Source organism: Thermobia domestica, chromosome 2 (assembly GCF_964235325.1).
Source record: "Thermobia domestica chromosome 2, izTheDome1.hap1.1, whole genome shotgun sequence".
NCBI lineage: Eukaryota > Metazoa > Arthropoda > Insecta > Zygentoma > Lepismatidae > Thermobia > Thermobia domestica.
In genome coordinates, this window is record NC_137455.1 from 333,998,215 (window position 1) to 334,024,898 (window position 26,684).

The 26,684-nt window shown below is 36.6% G+C and overlaps 1 protein-coding gene across 2 annotated transcripts in view; it reads right to left on the bottom strand.

Annotated features, from left to right (window-relative positions):
* The window catches only part of LOC145679859 (serine protease 44-like), a 44,195-nt gene extending 19,414 nt beyond the window's left edge, over positions 1–24,781 (bottom strand). For both annotated transcript variants that reach the window (XM_081750382.1, XM_081750381.1), the window contains exons 1-4: positions 24,640–24,781; positions 23,142–23,359; positions 13,468–13,500; positions 1,008–1,213 (exon numbers count right to left, since the gene is read on the bottom strand). In XM_081750382.1, coding sequence (XP_081606508.1) covers positions 1,008–1,213; positions 13,468–13,500; positions 23,142–23,359; positions 24,640–24,752 — 570 coding nt within the window. In that variant the 5' untranslated portion in view covers positions 24,753–24,781. The remainder of the gene's footprint in view (positions 1–1,007; positions 1,214–13,467; positions 13,501–23,141; positions 23,360–24,639) is intronic.
* Positions 24,782–26,684: the final 1,903 nt, after the last annotated feature.

A 26,684-nucleotide genomic window follows, 5' to 3' on the forward strand; every position in this document is an offset into this window, starting at 1 on the left:
GTTGCTACTCCTGCCCACAGATGTGTTGTAATTTAGGTCAAGTAATATAAAACTGTCCCTTTCGGTGTACAAAATAACTGCCCCCTCCCAGGCCCGCAGCCAGCTCGAAAATGTAGAGGGGCCCGGTGAAAGTTGGGGGGGGGGAAGGGCGATCGAAAAATATTATAATTCATCCCGTTCATTTGCAAACCTATTGTGAACATTTTAGAGGAGGCCAGTAAAACTTAAGGGGGCCGGCCCCCTAGACCCCCTGGATACGGGCCTTCTCCCCAAGAAATTTCTACCCGTCTTCATTTTCCCCCATCATGAAATTAAAGCTGACGTCGTCAGTGCGTGTACTTGCACTGGCAACCGAGAGTTTCATTCCTGTGCAACAATTGGATATCTCCAAGATTCAGCTTTGAGAAAATGTTAAATATAACCTAATTCTATGGATATGAAAACACCACAGTTGGAAAAAGATAGATAAAAATATATATTGACGTACAAAATACATTAAATTACTATTCTTTCCGTAGGAGCTTCTGAAATTCTGTTATGTAGCCTTATATAATTCAAGCTTTCCATTGTGACAAAGGTTTTTTCAAAAACTGCTAAGAGCTTGCAATAATCAAGAACTCCATCTCTTGGTCAATGTAATATGGTTGGTACCTAGAGCTGTATTGAACTATATTTAATCTCGTTTGGTGTAATAATTTCACTTGGGTGGCCCCGCGTGGCGTAGTTGCTAACGCTCACGCCTTTGGTGCGAGCGGTCCCGCGTTCGATTCCAGGTGGGGACACTCGGTCAAAAAAGTGTAACAGCTTTTCCGCCACCTGAATAATTATGCTGCAAGCTCAGTCATCATCATCAAGCATCCAATGCTGTACAGTACCGGTATGTTTAAAACACCATTATATACCAGTTATAAATAAACGCCTTTTAAGTAAGTTTCTCGAATATTGAACTTTGTTTCGGTAAATGCTCAAATAAGGATAAATGAAAGATGATAAGCTACTTTATTTACCTTACAGGCGTCTGTCTTCTCATTCATAGCACAGAAGTTTTCGTCGCTTATGTTCTTTTCTAGATATGATTCATAATTCCTTTCTTTGCATTTGCTGTGAGAAATGTACTTAACGAAAGTATATTTAAGTATACGGCTATAACTATCATTTTCGCCCACTGCTCCCCATCCAGCTACCATCAAAGTCGAGTTTTCTTGGATTTCACCTGAAAAATGAAGAAACTGAAGTTGCAATTATACAGAAAACAAAAGCCATCAAATGAGGATTTTAAAACTCCGATATGTATAGTGTTACCTATAAGACGAAGAATAAGTTTTTTTTTTTTCCTCTGATCTCGTAAATTTTGTGAAAGCTTCGTTTCGTATCGATTGTCGAAGGATACTTCTCGTCTCGTTTCTCGAAAAGTTTTCTTGTCTCGTTTTATTTTGTAAATTAATATACTTGACTTTTGAGTGTTGCCTTGGTAGAATTTAGCGCTTAGTAATAGGAAATTCAAATGCTAAATACAGATAACTGTTGAACATAAAAGTTGTCACAACTGCTACCCTAATAGCATGTTGGTTTGCAGCAAGTATTTCACTATAATTGATTTTAACTTGCTAGAATTTCCGTGCACTGTACACCTGCTGCAAACGTTTTGAAAGAGTTACCCGCAAATGTCGAATTTGATTTTCACTTGCTAGATTTTACTTGCCTCGGAGGCTTGCTGCAACTTTGTAGCAAGTGTGTCAGTTCTAGTTTCTACCAACGGGTGGCACAAAAGTCTAATCTTAGAAATCTCCCCGCCAGCTGCCATTTGTAGTAGGTGCGAAGCGTGTGAAGCATTAAAACAAGTGGATAATTATAATAATTACGTAAGTATCCACTATGTAGAGATAATTTATATTTTAAACGTGTATTGTTTGACAAAGTTGATGAGAAAAATATACTGTGTGATTGTTCGTATACAGTAAATGTTCGGTTTGTAAAAGGCATTTAATGCAATGCAAGTATATACCTGCAGAAGACTTACTACACTCACTTGTTGTAGACTTGCAATGCAAGTATATACTTGCAGAAGACTTACTACAAACTTGCTGTAGACTTGCAGTGCAAGTGGTATCCTTACAGAGACTTGCGTCAAACCTGCACTAACTTGCTGCCAACTTGCTGTGCACTTGCAGTGCAAGTGGAAAATTGCAGTAAATTTGCTGTGCAAGTAAACCCCTTGCAGAAACTTGCTTTGCAAACTTGCCATACACTTGCACTGCAGGCGTGCTGCAAGTTCGACTAGCGACAACTAGGAAGGTTGCATTAAATTTGCATCAAACTTGCAGACTTGCATCACAAGTCTGCTGCAAGTTTGCCGGACTTGAACTGCAAATCTGCTGCAAGTTTGTTGCAATCATTTTTGCTATCTGGGTAGTAACAAGTTTTAAGAAGGCAAATTTTCGGAGTATATATGAAATGCAACGAATACTGACTAAACTTCAGTCTCTTTAGGGTTGCCAACTTTTGAAAATGGAAATACCAGACACCCTTCTGGAGTACGTAGGTCTATACTTAAGACTGTAACATCATCACTCGTCAAAAGTGTGAACAACCTGAAGAAAGATACTTCACATAAAATTGAGCGACTCGAAGTTCAAATTTAATAATTTTAGTTATTTTTGAAGCATTTATTACACTTTTTTATTCCAGGTTTGAATGAATCGGCATATGTAATTTTTGTAGTCTACCATCAATAATACATCGTATTTAAAACAGAAAGGCAAATATAATTGGCAAGGCATAATCATGACATGCACAAATATATTGAAAAATAAGCCTTACCAGCTTCGCTGAGGCTAGTAATGTCTCATAATGCTTACATATTTTTACTGGATCTGATGCATTATTTAATTGGAAGATGTAGCTGAGGATGATGCAGTGCTAGCAGCGCTCTTGACAATGTACTTTTGTTGACCTTCAGCAGTTCAGTAAATTTGCTCGCCTTCAACTCTTCAGCAAATTCCACGCACGACAGGTCGATATCAAAGCGAATTATAAGCTCTGCTTCAACCATGTTCATCGACAAACGATTCCTTTCGTCACTCCAAAGTACACTGTTAAAAATGGTTTCTTAAATTCGAGAAAATATTCCTCGTATTTGAGAACATCCGTTTCTTATCTGTGCACCGAGTAATACATTCTTAAAAGTGAGATTTCGATTTTCTCAAATCATTTTGAGAAATAATGACTCAAATGCGAGGAATTATGTCTCATTTCTGAGGGTGCAAATGCTTTCTCAAATTTGAGAAAAAGTGTATTTTTTCTTAAAATTGAGAAAGTAACATTTGAGGAAATGAGACGTATAGCCCCAATTTTGAGAAACACATTTCTCAAAAAGATTTGAGAAATATCTCCCTCAAAAGCGAGAAACGGTGCACAGAAACAGGGTTCTCAAATACGAGAAGACGGAAAAGAATATAAACAAAATATAAACCTGCAAAAAAATTCAAACTATTAGTACACCCAGAATTTATATTAAATAAACACCTACAGTTATAGGTATTGTTTAAAACATAACATTTTAATCTTCACTTCAATTCATGAAAATTCCACGAATACCACGATGACTTGTATTTTAGGTGCGTTACTTATTCCTACTGCATCAGACAGTTGAACATTTTTCTTTTCATCACTGTCCACTTTCTCAAGACTTTTCTTTTTCATCGACGTGGTTTACTCAAGATTGTCCCGTTTGATCCAACATTATACCAACTTCTTGATAATTCAGATTCAAGAATTATCCGTCTACTTCAGAATAACAGAACAATTTCTGCTGGAGTGTAACGTCCCACGCTTATGCTACGAGGCTCAGGGAGACGTTATGATGATCATGAGCGAAAATGCTGTAATGAAGAAAGTGAGGGAATCCCGAGCAAACATACATAATATGTTTACTCACACTGCCCACTTGACGGAGGTGGAATCAAACTAGGGACCCCATGCATCGGAGTTTAGTTCTACCACTGAGTTATCGCAGTCCAATATGCCTACTTCTCTACCATAAAAAAGTTACCTACATGAGAAACACCGTGTTCGTGGGTTTTTCCAGGATTTTTCAGTTTCCTCCTACAAGAAACGCACGCAGGAATTTATTTCGGAGATGCTCCAAGTTCAATACGAGGACAAATTGTATTAAAACATGTAAAATTGTACCTAAAATTAGATAAAATTTACATAAAAGTAGCGATTTCGGGGAAGGTCCGGAGCTCCAGGAATCACCCCCTACCTTCCACCTTCTTCATTACTGCAGGGGAATGCGACAGTTTGTGCCCCTCATAAATGTGCTGAAACTCCACTGCTAGGATTCAATTCAGATTGGAAACAAGGTCACAAACCCATGCAAAAACTGCCAAGAAACGTACGTCCACATTTTCATTACACCATTATTATCCATCTCTATCACTGTCTCTTTTAGCCTTGGAGCACAATTCTGGGACGTTGGGTTTAAAAAAATAAATGAAATCTTTGAGTTTTACTTCCCACAGTTGTGTTGGATAGGCTAAAGGAGACGATTATGATGAGAATGAAAAAAATAGTGGAATGAAGAAAGTGGGAAGAAATGGGAGAACCCCGAGAAAACCTATGCATACTGTTTATCCACCAGCAAGCCCACTTGCCGCAAGCTGGAAATCCTGGGATCAAACCAAGGGCCTCATCGCACCAGAGGTTAGCGCTCTACCACTGAGCTACCGCAGCCTCTACGTTAAATCAAGAGCAAATGCGTACAGTACTATGTCATAAATAACCAGCAAACGCGTGTCATTAAAACGATTACTTTTAGTGAAAGAAGGGAGGCGCCAAGCTATGCTAGGTGATCAGTACAAAGTACCTTTGTATTACAATTCCATAATAATAACTCACACTTTTGTAACGCTGTTTCTAACTACACAGATGACTTACGTATTCTTTGTTTCCATACATAAGCTATTTTGCACATTATAACGAATGAAGAAGGGTGTAAAACATTGACATGCCTCCCCGTTCTATTGTAATATAGAAAACAACGTGTCCTACGGGGCTCTAACCCGCCTTCACTTGTTATTGCTGCACTCGTTATTATGTAAATTGAGTACTGAGCTTTGATACATAAAGAGCCAACCTGACTGCTATAGCCTATATAACCTGTATGAGGGGGGGGGGGTCAGCGTTCTACACTACAGTACTTTTACTATACTACAGTATACTACAGTAACTTTTAGTGTATGGTAGTGTTTACAATTCACCCAAACTTACGTTCGAAAGTTGATATGTACGCTGCTCCTCGCCGCTGTCACATGACGTGTATTCATACGCCACCTCAGCTGCATCACCTACTGCGTACTCATATCCATTCGCACTCTGCTACAGCTGAAATCATTTATCTCCTTTCCTGAATAGTAATTAAGCCCTAATAATATTACTCCCTAGTAAAACATAGTAATATTATTTCGGTAAGATTGTTATCGTTGTTTTTTAAATCATCTATGATATTGAAAATCACGCACTATTCCATTCTCATTTTTAAGAAATGAGAAAATCTCATAAATGGGAACCTGAAAATTTGCCTTGAGCTCATAAATGAAAACACATTTGGAAATAATGAGACATTTTTCCTCAAATATGAGTAAAAATTACTTATTTTGTTTTGAACATGCATTTTTCTCATTTCTGAGCAAGGAAATTTTTAAGAGTGTAGTCTTCAGACCTAGGCAACACTAAATATGCGTTCGACATAGGAGTTACTTGGCGGTACAGCGTACACATGTTTTACAATATTTAATAAATTTGGAAAAGAACGTCCGGTTTTCAGTTTATACCGGACACCGGACAAGGAGGTCAAAAACCGAACTGTCGGGTAAAATACCGGACGGTTGGCAACCCTACGACTCTTACAAGTATAAATAATGTAGTAGAACATATTAGATTATAATTTATAAAATATTAGACAAAAACATTATATTAAAAGTTAATTCATGTAGAAAGTACTCTATTTTCTAAAGTTCTAAAGTTCCCACATCGCGACGTTCATAAATACACTTGGACATCACCAGACGGAAATACACACAATCAAATTGATCACGTTTTAGTAGATAGAAGAAGGCAATCTAGCATAATTGATGTCCGGTCGTTTAGAGGGGCTGATTGTGATACTGATCACTACCTGGCAGCAGCGATAATACGAAAGAGGTTATCGTTGAATAAAGGTAATATTCATTGTCCGGAAACGGAGAGATTCAATTTAAAGAAATTAGAAGAGAGCCAGGTAAGATAGAAATACCAGATTGAAGTCTCGAATAGATTCTCGGCCTTAGAAGATTCGGAGTGCACTAGTGTTGAGGATACCTGGATTGAAATTAGAGATAGCATTAAAATTTCAGCAAAAGAAAAATTGGGACACGCGGAAATACGTAGGAACAAACCATGGATCGACCAGGAATGCATAAAATTAGCAGAGAAGAGAAAACAGGCAAAATTACGCTGGCTACAAAATCCGAATGTAAACACTACACAAAATTTCGCAGATATCAGGCGGGAAACTTCCAAAACTTTTAGAACAAAGAAACGCGATTTTCTGAAAGCTATAATTAAGGACCTTGAAAATAATAGTAAAAATAAAAACATCCGGGACATGTATAAGGGAATCAATGAATTTAAGAAAGGCTATCAACCTCGTGCTTATATATTAAAGAAATCTGACGGTACAGTTCTCACTGACACGGATAACATCTTAAATAGATGGAAAGATTTCTTTGACGATTTGCTTAACACGCAACCAAAAACTATTGTGCGTAGAGAAAAGGAGATACACACCGCAGAACCGTATATTCCAGAACCCAACCGGATAGAAGTAGAAACCGCTATAAAGAAATTAAAGAAACACAAATCTCCGGGTGTAGATGAAATTCCGGCTGAGTTAATTTTAGCTGGAGGCGAAAAATTGTGGAACAAGATACACAAACTCATTCTCCTTATCTGGAACAAGGAAGAATTGCCACAAGAGTGGAAAGAATCAACCATTGTTCAAATTCACAAGAAAGGCGACAAAACTGATTGTAATAATTATCGAGGCATTTCTCTTCTGTCAACATCCTATAAAATCCTTTCAAATATTATGTTAGCAAGACTGACCCCATACGCAGATGCAATTATTGGAGATTATCAGTGCGGATTTAGACGAAATCGATCAACTATCGACCAAATATTTACCATTCGCCAAATACTCGAAAAGAAGTGGGAATACAATACCCCAGTACATCAACTATTTATTGATTTTAGAAAGGCGTACGACTCGGTTAGGAGAGAAACATTATACAACGTTCTTACAGAACTTGGAATACCAAGAAAGCTAATTATATTAATTAAGATATGTTTAAATGAATCCCAAAGTAAAGTCCGGGTAGGAAAATTTCTGCCCACGAGCTTTCACGTCGAAAATGGCCTGAAACAAGGAGATGCGTTGTCGCCATTATTATTTAACTTCGTTCTGGAATAAGCTATAAGGAAAATCAAAGATAGCAACCAGGGCCTACAGTTGAATGGTATTCACCAGGTAATGGCATATGCTGATGATGTAAATTTAATAGTGGATGATAGGAGAACAATAGAAAGAAATGCAGAGATCTTTTTAAACGCTTGCAGGGACATGGGTTTAGAAGTAAATGCAGAGAAAACTAAATACATGGAAGTGCGTCGGGACCGGAATACAGCAAATTATGGATACGTTAAAATATTAAATAATACTTTTGATAAAGTGGATAGTTTCAAATATCTAGGATCAATATTAACAGAGGAAAATCATATTCACGGAGAAATTAAATGTCGACTAAAAGCAGGGAATCCGTGTTACTATTCGGTTCAAAATCTCTTGTCGTCGCGAATTCTGTCGAGGAATTTGAAGCTTAAAATATACAAAACGATAATTATGCCTGTTGTTCTGTATGGCTGCGAAGCATGGTCACTTACTCTGAGGGAAGAACATAGACTGAAAGTATTTGAGAACAAGATTCTGAGACGAATATTCGGACCCAAGAGGAACGGGAATGGGGAATGGCGGAAACTTCATAACGAGGAACTACATAATTTATATGGTCTACCCAACATTGTTAGGGTCGTCAAGTCTAGGAGGCTTAGGTGGGCGGGTCATGTAGCTAGAATGGAAGAAAGTAGAAACGCTTTCAAAGTCTTGACTGGAAGACCAATCGGAAAACGACCATTAGGAAGATCTAGGCGCAGATGGGAGGACAATATTAAGATGGATCTCGCAGAGATTGGAATACAAAGTAGAAACTGGATGCAGTTAGCTAAGGGTAGAAGTCAGTGGAGAGTTTTTGTGAACGCGGCATTGAACCTTCGGGTTCCATAGGCCATAGAGTTAGTTAGTTAGTTAGGAAATAATTTGCTTAATTAAAAAAGATTACTGCATATCTCAAATAGTTTACGCAGTTTAATAGTGCAAGCCTAAATCTTCAATCATGTAATGACATAGAAGACGAGGTTTAGGGCAGGTTTAGGGAACCTGCGGCCTTGAGAGTCATAAAATGCGAACTTCTGGGTCTGTTATATAAAATGCTAAATTATATAAGGAATATGAAATGTAAGAGAGATATAATTCTGAGAAAGTAAAGGAATTGTAAATTTTCTTACTTTATCATTTTAATGAGGTAACTTGACCACAGTAAGACCGAAGTGTGGACTTCTCGAGAATTATAAACTTTCATTGACAGGTAGCAACAACAGGTACAAGTTTGTGATGCCACCTGTTCTTGTGATCCAAGGTGAATTGTTGGGAGGTATGTTTATTTAATAGCGAGTGTAATCGCCATTAACTTGTATAACTGCTTGCAGTCGGTTTGGATGGAATCAACCAGGCGAGCAATATAGTTTCGCTGTGGACAGTCCGACCATGTATGTTGAACCAGCTCCCATAATTCATCTCCAGTGCGTGGTGGATTCTGCAGCCAATTTTCTTGAAGTTCTCTTACAACGGCACTCCAAACGTTTTCTGTTGGATTCAAATCCGCTGTGCGAGGTACCCAATCGACTAGTTCGATATGTGGTTCTTGTTGTGGATATGCCTGAACAAGATTGGAATCGTGTACAGAGCTATGATCCTGTTGTAAGTGTAAGATTTCGTCAGCTAATCGAGCTCGTATCTCAGGAAGCGCATCCTCCAGTAGTTCCAAATATTTCTGACCATGAAGTCGACCATTAATGCGGTAGATACCACCACCACCGGCATCTTTACATATCCAACCCCAACAATGAAAAGTAACATGTCCCATTCGACGTGAACGGGTCATGTATCGTGGTTCATATCGTGTTCCAGGTGGACGATAGACACGCTGAGGACCATCATTTGCAGTAGAAAAAACTTTCTCGTCTGTAAAGACAACGCTGTCCCACATACGACCGATATTTTCTTCTGCAAACGCCCGTCGATCGACCATGTGGCTATCTGACAGTTGTTCTTTCCTTGCAGCCCGGAACGACCTCAGATTTGCATTTCTGAGGCGGCGCCGAACGGTGTTTACATCACCTGGAAACCCCGATGCCTCTTTTAGTTGTCGGGCAGACATGAAAGGATGCCGACGGCATTCTTCAGTTAGAGAGCGATCTTGAACAGCAGAAGAAACTCGGGGCCGGCCAGATCCAGGTTTTCGGGCTACATTTCCATTTTCTTGATGACGTTTCCACCATCTGTACGCAGTAGCACGATCGACGCCATATTCCAAACCTGCATCAGTAACACTCACGTTTGCATGTTGAATGAGAGCTATAACACCCCGTTTAACAGCACTGTCGTAATGACGCGCCATGCTCCCAGAGTCCCAGCACACAACAATGCATATTATCAGCTAACGATAATATACAGTCGCTTGTGACGTTGTGAAAACAACGCAGGCGCATTGTATTGATTCCTACTCAAAAAAGTACCTTAGGATTGGATTTGACGTCATATGTCTCTTTTCCGCGAAAGTGTACCTTCTCCTATATTTTCTGAAGAACAAGCTTAATGACTGAAGTCCCATAGCATCAAACTTATCTCCACATTTACCCCTTCTCTAGAATAAGGAGCAAAAATAATCCGCACAAGCTTGCTATAATGGGGCGGTACAGAACTTGAATAAATTGAGTCTTCCTAAGACTAACCATCATGGTCACGGGGTTTCAGGCATTTGCTTGTTGTACTTTTGGTGTCCATGAGTATGGGTTCGAAGCCCAACGCTACCACTTTTTATTTTTTGCAGCTATGTCGGAACGTTGAAATTTTCATCTTTACATTCCAAATAAGAGGAATTATAATGACATTTATTTGGATATATTTTTAAAACGAAGAAAAGAGTGAAAACAATACACCAAAACAAACACTATTACCAGTACTAAAGAATTGCTACGAAAGACTAAAACGAACATCTAGGCTCCTAACGACGGGGCTTGCAATTTGGGCTAAAGTGGGCTAAGAACTAATGCGGTCAATAGTCCTCAACGGACGTGCAGCAAGGCGTAAGTGAATATTTTGTGTAAAGCTGTGCGCAAGCTTATTCGACAATAATACTTGTAGTACTGTTCCCGATTTTTATGTATACGTAAGATAGATCCCTCCTCATGCCATATAACTTTATGGTGGATAAACACCATGTGTGTGGCTTTTATAGAAACGGAAAAGGAAATGAGACAGGAACCTAATCCCAAAAGGATCGTTCGCGAGATGGACGCTGTGTGACGTGCGTGTGTGTGGCGACGAAAATTGGGAGCATATTAATATTATTGTTCGTTGAGATGATATCTTATGCAATGAAGGTTAAAATGTCATTATTATTATTATTATTATTATTATTATTATTATTATTATTATTATTATTATTATTATTATTATTATTATTATGAGCGTATTTTTGAATGTGCACTGGAAATTACTGCATAACTTGTTATTATTTCTGAAAATTTTCCTGGATTCCTGGATCGTATGTTATTTAGTTTATTAGTGGACACTACCTTGTCTCCAGGTCATCCAATAAATGAATTTCGGCGTGTATTGTGGTGTAAATAGCATTACAGAAAGAAACTAGTTCGTTCCAAACATCATGGCTGAATTTTGTAATATTTGGCTTATGGTTTGAGCTGCCAAGATAGTGTAGGGGTAATGTGTGGGACTCATGAGTAGTGCAGCTAGGCAATATAGGTTCAAATCTTCTTCAGGCCAACCTTTGTTTTTTCACAAAGCGATCGTGAGGAATCTAAGATTGACTTTTCATACTAAATGAGGAATCGTTAAGAAGGTGGAAGCACACACCTGTATCACGATGGAGACAATTTACGAATGTTGGTTGGGGATGGGCAAACAACATTTACAGGAATTACCAGGACGAATCGAACCTATTCAATAATCTGAAGTATCCACTTTTCATATTATTGGTCTTAGAAAGAAAATTACACCATTTGTTAAAGATGTTTTGGGTACAATAATCTGTGGAGAAGCGGTAGCGTGCTGGACTTGCAACTGGAAAACCCCGGTTCGATTCCCTATCAAGTAAAATATTTTTCTCATAAAACAATGGCTACAAACAGAGATTCATCTGCCGTTGGAGAACTTACAAAGCATCACTTATGAGAATATGAGTAAAGAGTGTATGTGTTCTTTGTCATACAGTATAATGGTAAGTAGTGTTCATTTATAAATTCGTTTCATCTCTGTGTCTAGTCATCTTTATCTTCGTCTCCTATTTATTACTTCTCTCTCTCTCTCTCTCTCTTATTGCTTCTCTCTCTCGTAAATCTGTTCTTTGTTCTCCAGGTTACCGTGTCTCAATCGAATCACCTGGTCAGTACGGGTTCGAATCTTCGACGCAGTGTCGGTCCATAACCAACCCACATCACCCAACTGATGCAATGGCCCACTTAAGCTCTGGCGCGTTCATTCTATTTGTTTGAATTAGAACGTTATATTCACAATAGGTGAAATCGAGAGTGGATGTTGCAGAACAGATAAATCTTCAGAGATGACTAGAAAATGGCCCCTTTTCTTCTGATTCAAGAGAAGATTTTATTTATATTAGTTTGACACAAAGTTCGTTTCCATCCTATAATTCGATGTATTTTATTCACGTTTTCAATGTGAAACATGCAAGGTCTGTTACGTTTATAAAGAACATCCAATTTTTGTTTTGAATATTTATAACTTTTCATTATGATACAGTTTGGACTGCTAATATTGACTCTTTTTAATAGAAATTTAGCAGTAAAATAGCACTCATTCATTTATCCTTTTCTCTGTTTCCTTCTTCTTTTTCCTTTTTAATTTTTGTTCAGTTTGTATTAGTAGTCCGGAATGGAGGTATTACCGGGTTTATTATCATGTATTTCGTATCAGTACGTTCAATGAACACCACCGAATTTGCTCCCGAAACACGTGAAACAAAGCACGTGTGTTAAACTACTGACATTATTCTATATGTGTTTCAGAGCTGTACAGTTTCACAGGAAATTGAGTATTTAATTTGACCTCCAAGTTTGGTATTCATTTTGAACGTAACTTAATGATTGTTTCCTGTATCTTCTATGTATTCGAATTGTCCTGAAGAAATATATAATCCAAACGTTACTCCTATATTTCTTGTTGGATTTCTGGAAACGGAACTTTATAATGTTAGGTTCTTTTATTAATACTTTTAAATTCCATATTTTTATCTGTGTTCAGTTTTTCTTCTTCTCCTTCTTCTCTCCCCTTTCCTCTCTCTATCTCAGTTCTGTATGTCTGTCTAACAGGCATACATCGCTTTCAACTGTTCATTGTGTGTGTGTTTAAGTCTCTCCCTACATTATCTTATGAATCTTGTTTCGTCTCTCTTTGATTGTTTCATTTTGTGTATACTAATATATGTATATATTGAAATAAGAATTGCACTCATCTTTTTTGCTGATTTTAGTATGGGAGAGAGGAAAGGAGGGGAGAGAGGGGATGTCTTTACCAGACAAGATTATGGGATAAGAAGGTGTATATTGGGTGGCCTAGCTGCATGGCGTTAGCTGTCGCAATTTTTTTGATGTGGAGTGTACCAAAATGTTCACCATCCTTTTAGATATTGATCAACAATAATATGATCTCTCCATGACTTACGTTCCCGAGATATGGCTCCTTAAACCTCCCGAAATTAAACTTTTATTGGCCAATATCTCGGCAACGGAAGAATGAACAAAAATTCCATCACTTCTTTCAGATAGTTTTTGACGCTCTATCGAATGAAGGGCTCAAAATTGAAAAATTCACAAACAATACACACACACACACACACACACAGACATCGAGAATTCAGTAACGAACTATTTAAGTTCATTAAAAATTGGTGATGATCAGAAAGAGGGCTCTCAAATGTGTATTAATAGCTCTATAGCTTAAATACTAAGTCTCTGGATGAGCTAAAGAGAAAAATTGTATTTAATAATACTTACCAAAGACTTCTCTTCCTGATTTGTCTTTTGGAACTGTAAAAGAAAAAGAAAGTAAATTATTTTACCTGATGGTCAAAGGGTTGTTATGACTTACGACATAATACAATTAGTTTATTTTTTTACTTAAAAAATACGTAAAACATCATTTCCTTTAATAATTTCTCTTCTCTTGTATCACGAACAACAAGAATTCAATCATAAAATATGAATTGCGAATCAGTTGTTAAAAATGCCTTGGTTCCTATGTAAGAATTCAAAGTTGACCCTCTCCCGCCCATAGGGGGTGGGGTAGGGGGTCAAGTGTGGTATCATTGAATGTCCTCCTTTGAGACGAACGACTTTTGCTACAACTTTTTTAAAATCCGATTTGTAGTTTTTCTATTTCCAAAAACAGTTTTAAATGCCTCACCCTGTATATATGTTCTTTGCCAGCTTTTAAAGAGGTAATTAAGACATGTATCACTTGAGACATGATACTTCAATTTTCTACATCGCCTTATCTTTCAATGAGTAATTCTGCTGATTTGTAAACGCAATTTGTTTCTGATGTTTACGAGTTTCCTGTCAGAGGCGCAAATATTGTGTTGAGTTGGCACAAACCGTCATGAAGTGGAGCCCTTGATGCTGTTTTGTTTATTATATATATATATATATATATATATATATATATATATATATATATATATATATATATATATATATATATATATATATATAGTAACTCAGCATACGACAGCCTACTAATCAGAGCCAGTCAGGCACGCAAGAATTTATTTCAGGAGAGTCGAAATTTAATGAGAATAAATTATATAAAAAATTGTAAAATTACTCTTAAAATTAAACTAAATTTACAGAAAAGTCAACATTTCACGGAGGGGGTGTGAACCTTCGGGACTCATCCACCCCTTGCGTACCTCTCTGGAACCAGTTGATAGATTATTTAAATGACATCACTGATTGCATAAATTAACATGAAAACACAATTATGAGGAACTCATCAATTGCGTTATTCAAACGAGTTTTCATTCAGGGAATAATTATAGAAACTCATCTCTAAATAGCACTCAGCCTTTCTCGCTCGCCTATTGGCTGACGCAGGTGCTTTTGGTGTACACTGTACCATTCTGTATCCCTGTCCAGACCACTACTCGGAAAACAAACAGGACATCCGCCCAAAATATAGCTTAAGTTTTATTTCTAATAGAGGAGAGCTCCTCCGTGGCTAAGCGGTTAGCGTACGCGCCTTTGGCGTGGGAGACCCGGGTTCGATTCCCGGCGGGAGCTCATGTGGTTCGGATTCCACGTTAATCAGTAGGTCCACGTCTCATATAGCCTCGCTGCTGAAAGGGACGCTAAACTAAAATAAACTTAAAAAACTAAAAAATTATTTCTAATAGAATGAACACAAAGTATCCGAATAACAGTCCAGAAGAAGTGAACCGATACTCTAATCTAAGAACGCTAGAGTGCATTTTTAAACTGAAAATAATTAATTAAAGGTTTCAATTCAGTTCTGGGCTGTATGCATTTTTTTTTTTTTTTTTTTTTTGGTAATGGAGAACCCATTATTTAAAAGTGCATGAATAATTTTATTACAACAAAAATAATATACAAAAAAATATAATATACAAAAACTACAGTTTACAGAAATTATGCACATGGATGATACTTAATCCTTCAATAGCTAACAGACTAGAATAAAGAATTGCAAACTTTGCGAATAACAAATAACATTTCATTACACATGTCAGTATTTGTATCTAATATGGCCTCTCACTTTTTTCGAAAAATTGTATTTCAGTCAAAAAAGCATGAAATATTTATCTTAAGAGGGTAATTTACCATTATCATATGAAAAGAAAGATCAATTGTATTATTCTTAATGTGTAGAGTTTCGTATTCACGGCTTATATAAACCTCTATTATCACAAATTATTGTAACACAAAAAACATAAAATTGTTAACACGTACCATAATCGTTGTCAAGTGATGAATCAGGTCAGGCCCGTATCCAGGGGGTCTAGGGGGCCGGGCCCCCCTAAATTTTTGCTGCTCCCCCAAAATTTTCACGGTAGGCTGGCAATCGAACTATAATATGATGATGCACTATATGGTTGGAACGCCCCCCCCCCTACATTTTTGGACTGGCTAGCGGCCTGAATCAGGTCACTTGAACATTGAATTTGGCCCTATTTCGAAAAGAACTAGGGATGGTACCGAGACGAGACGAGACGAGACTTTGTACAGTCTCGGTCTCGTCTCGGTTTAAAAATAGCTGTCTCGGTCTCGGTCTCGTCTCGAGTCTAAAATCGCCGCCTCGGTCTCGGTCTCGTCTCGGTCAACAAATGCTTGTCTCGGTCTCGGTCTCGGTCTCGAGGGCCAAATCTCGGTCTCGTCTCGAAAGTCTCGAAATAAATAGGTGAAATTAAAATTGTAAAAGTATTATTATTGTAAAGTCTGTCGTTTCTGCTTCTTATTTTTGACCTTATTCTTGACTTAGAATTATAGTATGTTGTACTTCTTCAGAGCTAATTTGCTAGTGCTATGCCTTCCATGCGTGTGTTCCAGTTTCAATCATCAGTGGGTATATCATATCTGGGATAAAATTCTAATAGTAACCCATATTTCACTTTCCGCAAAAGACTTTCTTATATGGCCTCAGTACTGCCTATACAATTAAACTCTATTAAATTAACTTCAGTACTATACAGTAGTTTATTTCCTTCCTTAGAATAAGAATTGTTCAATACATTCTAACGGATAACGCAACACATAGCAGCTTAAATGTATTTAATCGTACCGAAATTGAAATTTTACAATTTCTCATTTATTATCCAATACATTCTGTTTTCACTGTCATTTTAAAAACATAATATAACGTTCATTATCTGAACAAATAGGGTAAGTTATTACTACAATATATTTTGTTTAAAATTGATCAAATGCTTTATTACCGTTTCACATCTACGTGTTTAATTGACACCTTATAACACGAAATTCCTGAACTTTGTGGTGGGAGCTACGGCACTCATCTTTGCTATGTGTGGCCTCGGGTTGCATCATAAAACAAGTTAGATTCAAAGTCAGATGTTTCGGATAGTTCGCGTCTAAATTTAAGTACATTCTGTTTCTTATACAAGTTCCTAAAGTTGTAATGCTTTACATACGCATACGTATATCCACTGCCGTAACATAGATTAAGCTTATTCCTGAGCTCTTAGCGGTGCATGTGATTTTTATTCGAGAAAACCAATCGTGCGTTCATTACGTTGAAATTTTATATTGATTGAAAATTACTTGATATACTTATATTGATTGAAACATGAACATACATATTATATAAGTATATAGGTAATTCGAGCTAGCTGTATCTATTTTCTCTCTCTTGCCAAAACAAGTGATTCTTAACATTCTAGTTTTCTTTTGTATTCATTTTCGTAGTTTTGCAGCAACATGAAGTATTAAATAGTCAAAAATATTTTTTTTTCGCTGTATGACTTTCGTTAAATTTTGGATCCAATTTTACCCTAACTTACCTAGTAAATTTATACAGTATATATATATATATATATATATGAACATTAGTGGTAGACTATGTTAAGTCACTTTTTGCTCAAATTGAGTTAGAATATTTTTTTTAAATAGACTATGTTCTTTCTAGTGGTGTAATAATGTAAGTCTAAAGCCATCTTACTACTTTGTAACTACTTAGTATAGTTTGAAAAACAGTATTATAGATCTTAGTTAAGGTTTTTCGCTTCTCCTGTAAAATTACGAAATTATGACTTGGTTTAGTTTACCTCTGAGATCTCGATATAAAATCATCACCATCATCATAATCAAGCATTATCAATCCACTGCTGGATGAAGTCTTCCCAAGTTTTCTCTACAACTATCTATCTTGGGTAATTCTTTTCCAGGTTACTCCCCAGTGGTTCCTGATTTTGTCACAATTTCTTGTATGCGGACATTTCCTAGGCTGTTTTTGTCACGTGGTATCCAATCTAAAATTGTTTTCGTCTATCGATCATAATTTCGTCTTGCAATATGTCCATCACATTTTTTCGGTCTATTTTAAACATTATTTCATTAGTACCAGTCATTAGTTGCCAAATAATTCATTTCTATATATTTGGGCTACAAATAGTTCATATCCTCTACTTTTGGAGAACAGACACGCTACTTTTTGATCTTCGGATCTGGCAACACTGACTCAGTTATTTAAATCAACACAATGTAAGAACCCCCATTTGCTGTAATGGCTAGTACGCTTGATTTTGGTTTAGCATAATCGTGAGACGTTAAACTAAAACAAAACAAACCAAAAATCAACACAATGTGTATTACTAACTGTAAGTCTTTGAATAATTGCATTTAGCTATATGGTATGGATCGAGTTTGAGGTGGTCGGTGGTCAAACTATAACAAATGAAATGCAGTTAGGGTGTAATTAAAATTTTAATAAAGCAGTGTTTTAATCTAAAAAATACACCAGGCCTAAGGCTTAGGGAGAACAACTAGTGCTACTGAAAAGTTATCAATTGCATTTAATTTCAAATACAATTTGCTTTTACATGTATTGCTGGAACGAAAAATTTGACATTAACATTATAAGTAGCCCAAAGACTATGAAAAACATCGTGTTTTGCAAACATTCTTGCACCATAAAACAAATTACGAGTAATTTTAAAACATTTTGCACTTTAGCTACGTTATTTGCACTATATTTATAATAATATTTAGCAATTTATTTAAGTTCGCAACACTGCTTAAAATAATGTAACTGAGACTTGTTGTAATTAAAACTACTGAACACTAATGTTATAATGTTCATGTCATTTGAGTTATTAGAGATCTCCAAAATGTTGATGTTAGTGATACTGTATTGTTCTTTGTTACACTGAATAATGTATGTGGTATTATGGTTTTATTTAATATCTAAATTAGAAATATGTAGAGCTCTTTCGTGACTAAGCAGTTAGCCTATGCGTTAGATTCCCGGCGGGAGATCACGTGGTTTAGATTCAGCGTTAATCAGTAGGTTCAGTCTCATATAATCTCACTGCTGAAAGAGGCGTTAAACTCAATTAAAAAAGAAATGAAAATTTTGAGTTTTACGTCCCACGTTTATGCCGGTTAGGCTAAAGGAGACTGTGATGATGAGAGATGAATGAAATGGTGGAATGAAGAAAGTGGGAGGAAACGGGAGAACCCCGAGAAAACCCATGCACTAAACTAAATTAACTGAACATAAATATGTAATATCAAACATAGTGCAATTTGAGAAATTACAACTTTATGTTGCGTTGGCAACATTGCTTGTTTATCTAGTGGTATTGCAGAGTATCTAGAAGAATTTCCCCTTCCATATTTCACACAGCATGTTAAAAAAAATTCAGCATTTTTAATATATATGACTATTATATATAACTTGATGAAATACCCATTTTCCTCATGGGACCAGTATTTGGAAGTCAAGGCCTGTGGGAGTATCACTATCTCAGCAACCGCGAAAACTATGTATTTGACACTAATATCGGTCATTTTGTATTATTTTTACATGTCTCGGCACCCCCTCCCCAGCAGGTGAACCCTGGACCGCATGCACTGGTAACTGAATTTGAAAGTCATCGCTAATGGAAGTGACACCATTGATCTCAGCGACCGCAAAAAGTATACATTTGACACTAATATCGGCCATTTTGGATTACTTTTACATGTCTCGGTATCTCTCCTGTGAACTCCGGCCCGCAGCTGAATGGGGGTGAATTTGGAGGTTAATGCGATCGGAGTTTCACCATTGATCTCACAAGTAAACCTTACGTTTGGGTGAATCGAGTTGCTGACTGAGACACATATGAAAAAGTAGTACTAAATGTGGTAAGTATTTCAGTGAAGTTTTAGGTGCGAAGCTCCAGGGGTTTAGGAGATACAGCTACCAGAACATCACATGGAAGTACACAATAGTCTTCATACAGTTGGAGGTAAAAGCCCTGTAAGACCTCTTGTAACGACAAAAGGTGAATAACAAATATATGGGTACATATTAGGACTAGGGGGAAGTCATATAGTAAGGGTATACCTGACGGCGGCCATCTTGAAATCCGCCATTTTGAATTAAAGTTAAGTTTTTAAAATAGGAATAGGGTCATGTGATACATGATTTAAGGCTCAAATTTAATCAGAAGAACAATGGTGACGTTAATTTTGATTTACGCGCAATTGTTAAAAAGTTACAGGCAAATTAAATATTGTTGCAGCATATGTATTAGTCCTTTATCCCACCTTGTAAATTTTGTGTTAATGATAATAATTAAATAAAAAGGAGGTGGATAAATATTAGGTCTATGGTAAGAGTTGCCTTGATGGCGGCCATGTTCAAATCCCCCATTTTGAATCAGACAAAAGTTTTAAACAAAACGCATGACATTGACACCTTATTAATAGCAAATTTCCAACGGTATAACCATTTTTACTTTATCATGAACCAGCATTTGTTATCGCATAAACAAGTTGCTAATTTAAGAAAAAATGACCAAAGTGGAAGTGAGTCATAATTGAACTTGGGTCTTTCTTCCAGAAAAGTCCTCAATTAGTACAATCGATATGTAGTTCAGAAAAGAGTGCATGACTTGCACAAATGCTCTGCTCACAGTGAGCACACCTGACAAAGGCAATCGAGTTACACTTCACACATTTGTCGTTAACAATTCCGTCAAAGCAGTAATCGTAAGGAGCGATCCAATGACAAGAGCGAGCGAGGAATAGATGTGAACAGGATACACGAAAAACAACGAAATGGCGTGCAAGTACAGCATCAAACAACTAACATTGTAACGCCACCATTGTAGTTCTGATTAACTTCTAGCCCGAAGTCATCTATTGCATTACTCTATTCCCATTTACTTTTGTGCTGGTTAATGATAAAGCAAAAATGGTTATACTGTTGGATTTACGGTAAAATTTGCTATTAATATGGTGTCACTGTCATGCGTTTTGTTTAAAACTTTTGTCTGATTCAAAATGGGGGATTTGAACATGGCCGCCATCAAGGCAACTCTTACCATAGACCTAATATTTATCCACCTCCTTTTTATTTAATTATTATCATTAACACAAAATTTACAAGGTGGGATAAAGGACTAATACATATGCTGCAACAATATTTAATTTGCCTGTAACTTTTTAACAATTGCGCGTAAATCAAAATTAACGTCACCATTGTTCTTCTGATTAAATTTGAGCCTTAAATCATGTATCACATGACCCTATTCCTATTTTAAAAACTTAACTTTAATTCAAAATGGCGGATTTCAAGATGGCCGCCGTCAGGTATACCCTTACTATATGACTTCCCCCTAGTCCTAATATGTACCCATATATTTGTTATTCACCTTTTGTCGTTACAAGAGGTCTTACAGGGCTTTTACCTCCAACTGTATGAAGACTATTGTGTACTTCCATGTGATGTTCTGGTAGCTGTATCTCCTAAACCCCTGGAGCTTCGCACCTAAAACTTCACTGAAATACTTACCACATTTAGTACTACTTTTTCATATGTGTCTCAGTCAGCAACTCGATTCACCCAAACGTAAGGTTTACTTGTCAGAAAATGCGAAAACTATTTGACACTAATATCGGTCATTTTGTATTATTTTTACGTCTCGGTACTCCCCTCCCCCGCAAGTGAACCACGGCCCGCATGCACTGGTAGTTGACTTTGAAAGTCATCGTTAATGGCAGTATCATCATTGATCTCAGCGACTATGAAAACTATGTATTCGACACTAATATCGGTCATTTTCTACTACTTTTACATGTCCCGGTAAACGCCCCTCCTGATTCAAAATAAAAAAAAAACCTTCTTCTTGGTCTGAGGCCTGGGACATGATACTTGTCACCCAAATTTCGTAACTCTTGGACTCTCATCTGGTCCTCAGGCCGCACACAGGTAATCAGAAATACAGGCACGCAGACACACAGACAAACAAACTCTTTCTTTTACTTATATTAGATATGATATACAGGCGAGGATCCAAGGGGAATGTTAAAGGGGTTATACCTCACCTTGACGCTCAGCTATACACTGTATAAAATGGGCTTCAATCTTACTTCTTTCTTTACACTGGATAAAATGTCAAACTATGGTTTAGCCCCTCCCTCGATCATATCCTGGATCCGCTTGTATATATATATATATATATATATATATATATATATATTGATAGAGGGAGAGAGAGACAGAGATGACTATCCACATCAGCAGTGGATTTTGTTTCGGGAGAGGCTTGAGAACGAGTAAGAAATATTTATGTTGTACGTGCAATGCGAAAAAATGATCACAAATCTATTTCAGGAGGAGCTTCAGTCCGATAGCCATTCGCTAAATACGCCACTGAACATTAGTCAACTGTTCCCATATTACCTAATACAGCAACGAAAGAAATTTTGAGCAAAGGTCAATCTTAATAGTTGTCTATATCAATATTCGAGACGAGACCGAGACTTTCGAGACTGACCTAAGTCTCGTCTCGATTTATAGAGCTCCGTCTCGGTCTCGGTCTCGTCTCGGTAAATAAAAGGTCGTCTCGGTCTCGGTCTCGTCTCGGTATATAAAAGGCCGTCTCGGTCTCGGTCTCGTCTCGATAATTCGAGACGATACCGAGACGAGACCGAGACTAGTCTCGGTCTCGGTACCATCCCTAAAAAGAACTAATCACAGTCGACTATATAATCAGAGACGTACGTTATTTCCTATGGCACCAGATCGTATGAAATAATACCAAGTGTAACGAAAGGTAGAAGTACCGATAGTATCCAAAAATTTTTGGAGGTGGCGCCATTTATCTCCAATATTGGATATATAAACTTTGACACAAATTTAATAGTAATATACCTAGACGGAAGACTCATAACAACACGCCCCTGAGTTTGATTCATGGTCTCAATTTAAACTGTATTTCTCGCCCTATATAGTCTATAGAAATCAATCTAAATAGGTGTTTATTAAATAAATAGATTTTTGCTTACTGCTAAGTTGAAAGTAAATTTGCTTTGAAATATTTAAAGCAGTGTTTCCGAGTGTGGCAAGGCACGATCACTCAATACGAAATTTTAAACTGTGTTATGAAAGGTAAATACGATTGTTTAGCCTAAAAATCTACTAACACAAACAGAAAATGAAAACTTATTTCTTACACACATGTCACAAGTCTGATATAATTATTTCTGGTTGTCTTTAGAATTTGAAAATTAGCGGGAAAAATATAGTTGACATGATTTCAAGTTATACTTACTCTCGTTTTCAGTGGTGCCAGTTACATCCATTAGGAGTGATAAAGCCTGTAGGATCCTTCTGCAGAGCCTAAAATGGAGCTCCATTTTGCAGAGCAATTATCATGGCTATTGACTAGTACCTAGGTATATACCCGAATATTTTGTAGTTCACTCAGTCGAACCTCTTCTATGAGGAACATTAGGCGAGTGATCAAAAACAATGTAATGTGTGTTCAATTGTGGATATGCCCAGTTCCCCAAAACTTTAGAAACATCCATTTCAATAATTCTCTTAAATGATTTTGTTAAGCAAATCATTTCAGTAAAAAAAATATGTAAAAGTAGTTTTATAGAATATTATTAGTAAGTACTTTTTGGTAGTAGTATAAATCTATTACCTTGAAAACTTGTAACTAAACACACTGGAGAGATATATCTGTTAATTGTAACTTCTCGTTCCAAATGAAGAAGCGCAATGTCTGAAACAATCTTCTTCGTTGTAAAACGGAAATCCTTATGACGTAGCCAATAATCAACTTTCATATCAACGACAGTATTATCTGCTTCATCTCTTGGAGATGGTAAACCCAAAAGTGCAATAATTCCGACATTTTCTCTGAAAAAAAAAAAAAAAAACATTGAAAATAAATACTACTAGTTCTTGCACCTGAGTCACCCTGGTGGTACTGGAGATTCAAATCATGCAATATTAAAAGTTTTATTTGTTTAAATTTAACAATTTTATTTAATTTATTTTATTATAATTTTTGTTTTGAGTCTATTCATCAACTAATATACAATTACATTAATAGGATCTAATTGTGGTAAAATCTAAATATTATTACGGTTCTTCTTATTTCATATAAATTCAAGCAAAACAGTTCTTAATTTGCAATTGAATGGTCACAATAGTTTAAACCGGCTAATTGCCTGCACACGTTTGTCGTTTATAAATAGGATATTGTCTCATAATTATTTCGAGAAACAGCGAGAATAGTGCAATACTTCACATTTTGTAGCTATATCTTTTGAGGAAATTCTTCTACAAATTTTATAAATTTCTTGTCAAGTTTTAAGAATATCAAGGGTTAATTATGTATTATCTTATATTTGATATTTATATCCCTATTGTAGTATTCAATAGGATTTTTTCTGTTTTTTGTAAATATGTGATAGGGCTGCACTGGTACATACAGAAGAATGGCATGTTATATGGCATGTTATTATAATTTATCTTATGAGGGAATCTATCCAAGTGTAACTCTGACTTCGAGTCGAGACTATGGCCGTTGGATACCTTGTCCCAAAAGAACATAACACGAAAAGGGATACATCCTCGATCGCAACCGTTGCGAAGATATAAGCGTGAAAAGTTAGAAATTGAGCTCCATATTATACATTACAAAATCAGATTCCGGGTCAGATTTTTCGGAAACGGTCAGGTAAGGAAACTAAACGAACACATATCAAATTAGTATGGGGAGCACAGCACCTTTTGAATGAAAAATTTATGTCCCCGGGGCACTCGTAGGGTCCCAGGCGGGGTCCAACTCAAAATTTGCAAATGGAACCGGGGCTCAAATAGCATATTGTATGAAAGCTATTGTTAAATAAAACAAGATAGAACAAATCTCAACTCTCTACGATAACCCTGTGCAAACGGGCAACTGGTCAAAATGTCAATACAACCTACATCAGAAAATCTATGGCCACGCTTCTAAATCCGTTAAGTTGCGACAATAACAAAACAGAAAAACACGTTTAAAAGTGCAAGGTATTGAAGTAAAGCAATTTCAAATATTCAACTTTGGAATTAAGCAAATGTATTGGTTTACAGAGAAAATATGGGCACTTTCAAAATGTTAATAGCTTATGAATAATAAATAAATGACTTACGGAATAACGCAATGCCCAGCTGTTAGGACATATCTGTTATTGATGAGTGAGCCTCCACACATAATTCCCTTTGTTAAGTTTTCCGCTTCCACAAAGTAAAAAGTAAGAACCATCCATGGCAAGAAATGTGCCGGTGCTTCGAAACCACCAACAATACGAAGATTTCTATTTGTCAGTCCACATGCTGTTAAATTTTAAGAAATAACAATCTTATTTTTATATAGAGTAGTATAGTAATGTAATTCTTATACGACTCTTATCCATCTAAACTTTTGGAGATCAACAAATCGTTGATTTAAAGTTACGATTGCAGTATATGATAATTATATTTCACCCAATCTTATTCTCTTTCTTCACTTCAGTGAAAATGGAAGACAATTTAAGGTATTGACACATTATAGAAATTCATATGAACATTCTTTTAAAAAAAAAAAAAGAAAAAAAGAAAAAGAAAACGAAAAAGAAAAATGACAATATTGAATGAATTTTTAAACAGCTGGCTACTCTCTCAGATAAACCAACCAACACATTTCACTATGCCATAAACGAAAAGCATAATCCAATATGCCACATGTATCTTGCTATAAAATTAGCTACAGCAGACATTAGGAAGCTAACTGATGGAGTGGGAAGAAACAAGAGTTAGGTTGCACCAGTATTTGAAACACGGTTCCAAGTTCTTATGAATTTTGTTCACTGTTTATGTCTCGAGAATTGTAAAACTGAAGATGTCCAAATTTTGCACACTGATAAAGGATATTAATTACACTTTTTATAAATAAATAAGCCCTGATTAATTGTGTCCTTCATTAATGGTTGTCCGAAAAAAAATTAACCTTTAAACTACGGCATATTTTGTTTTCAAAATACCCTGTTTCGTGTCTTAACTACGGATATTTCGATTTCGAAATGGTACTGCAATAACTTTTTAACACGTTTTGTTTCATGTGTCTTCGATAAATAGAAGTGAAGAAATGGACTTCTTTGTAAACCCTTACGAAAACGCTTTAAATGTAGTTTAAAGGTTAAAGATAAATTGCCTCCGTAGTTTAAAAGTTAAAGATTTACATCCGTAGTTTAAGGGTTAATTTATCTAAATTAGAAGTGTGCAACAAAACACCTGAATGTACAATTGTTTATAGCGAATAAAAGAGTATAAGAGAACAGCAGCTGCTGAAAATACTGTTTTGGCATATTGACCTTAAAGTTTTAATTGCCCAACACATCGGCCAGATGGTAGGATGATCGTAGTGTCTGTGAAGTGTATGTTGCAAGTAGTTTGAAAGATATTGGATATCACAAAGAATGTTGTTCTATGTACTAAACTATTGTGTGTTTGCAAGTCCAAGAAGACACCTTCTTTGTTGCAATTTCAGCAAGTGCATAATATATAATAAATGACACATAGAGTGGGCGTATAGTAAGGCTGCAAAAAAGCAAAGTCCTCCGCAGAATTGCCACACGTATAGGTTGTGATGTGTTAGTGATTTATCAGTGGTGTACACGATGGGAGGTAGAGGTTCTCACTGTTGACGTGTTCTTCGACGTACCGGTCCGGAGAGCGCCTGAGCAGAAAGATTGTTCGGGCTACCCTAACTGGCAGGACGGAAACTGTCAGTAAAATTAGTCACCGTGGCCAAGAATGTAAACGCTTGGAGACAGGTCTACATTCTTACATTCCTGATACCTACTCATCACCGAGAACATCTTCAGTGGTGTCGGAAAAAAAGCAGAGGTGAGATGAATAGAGGCGATAAAATTCAGCGATGAGGGTTTCAGTCTCCGATATATAGTAGCAGCCGTGCGCAAGTATCTGCAGAGTGCAGACGTGCAGGTGTGTGGGAAAGTCTAGTGTGTGCTGACACCTGCTATACAAGCACATATTCTAATTTCACGTGGACAGCAAAGCGAACAATGACTGCAAGGAACGAATAACTGCTTGTTACCTATTCAGCCATGAAAGTATCCAACATATAATTTTAATATACTTGTCAAATTGGAAATGCGTTAATAGAAGCTCTTTCCTATGTCTTACTTAATACTAT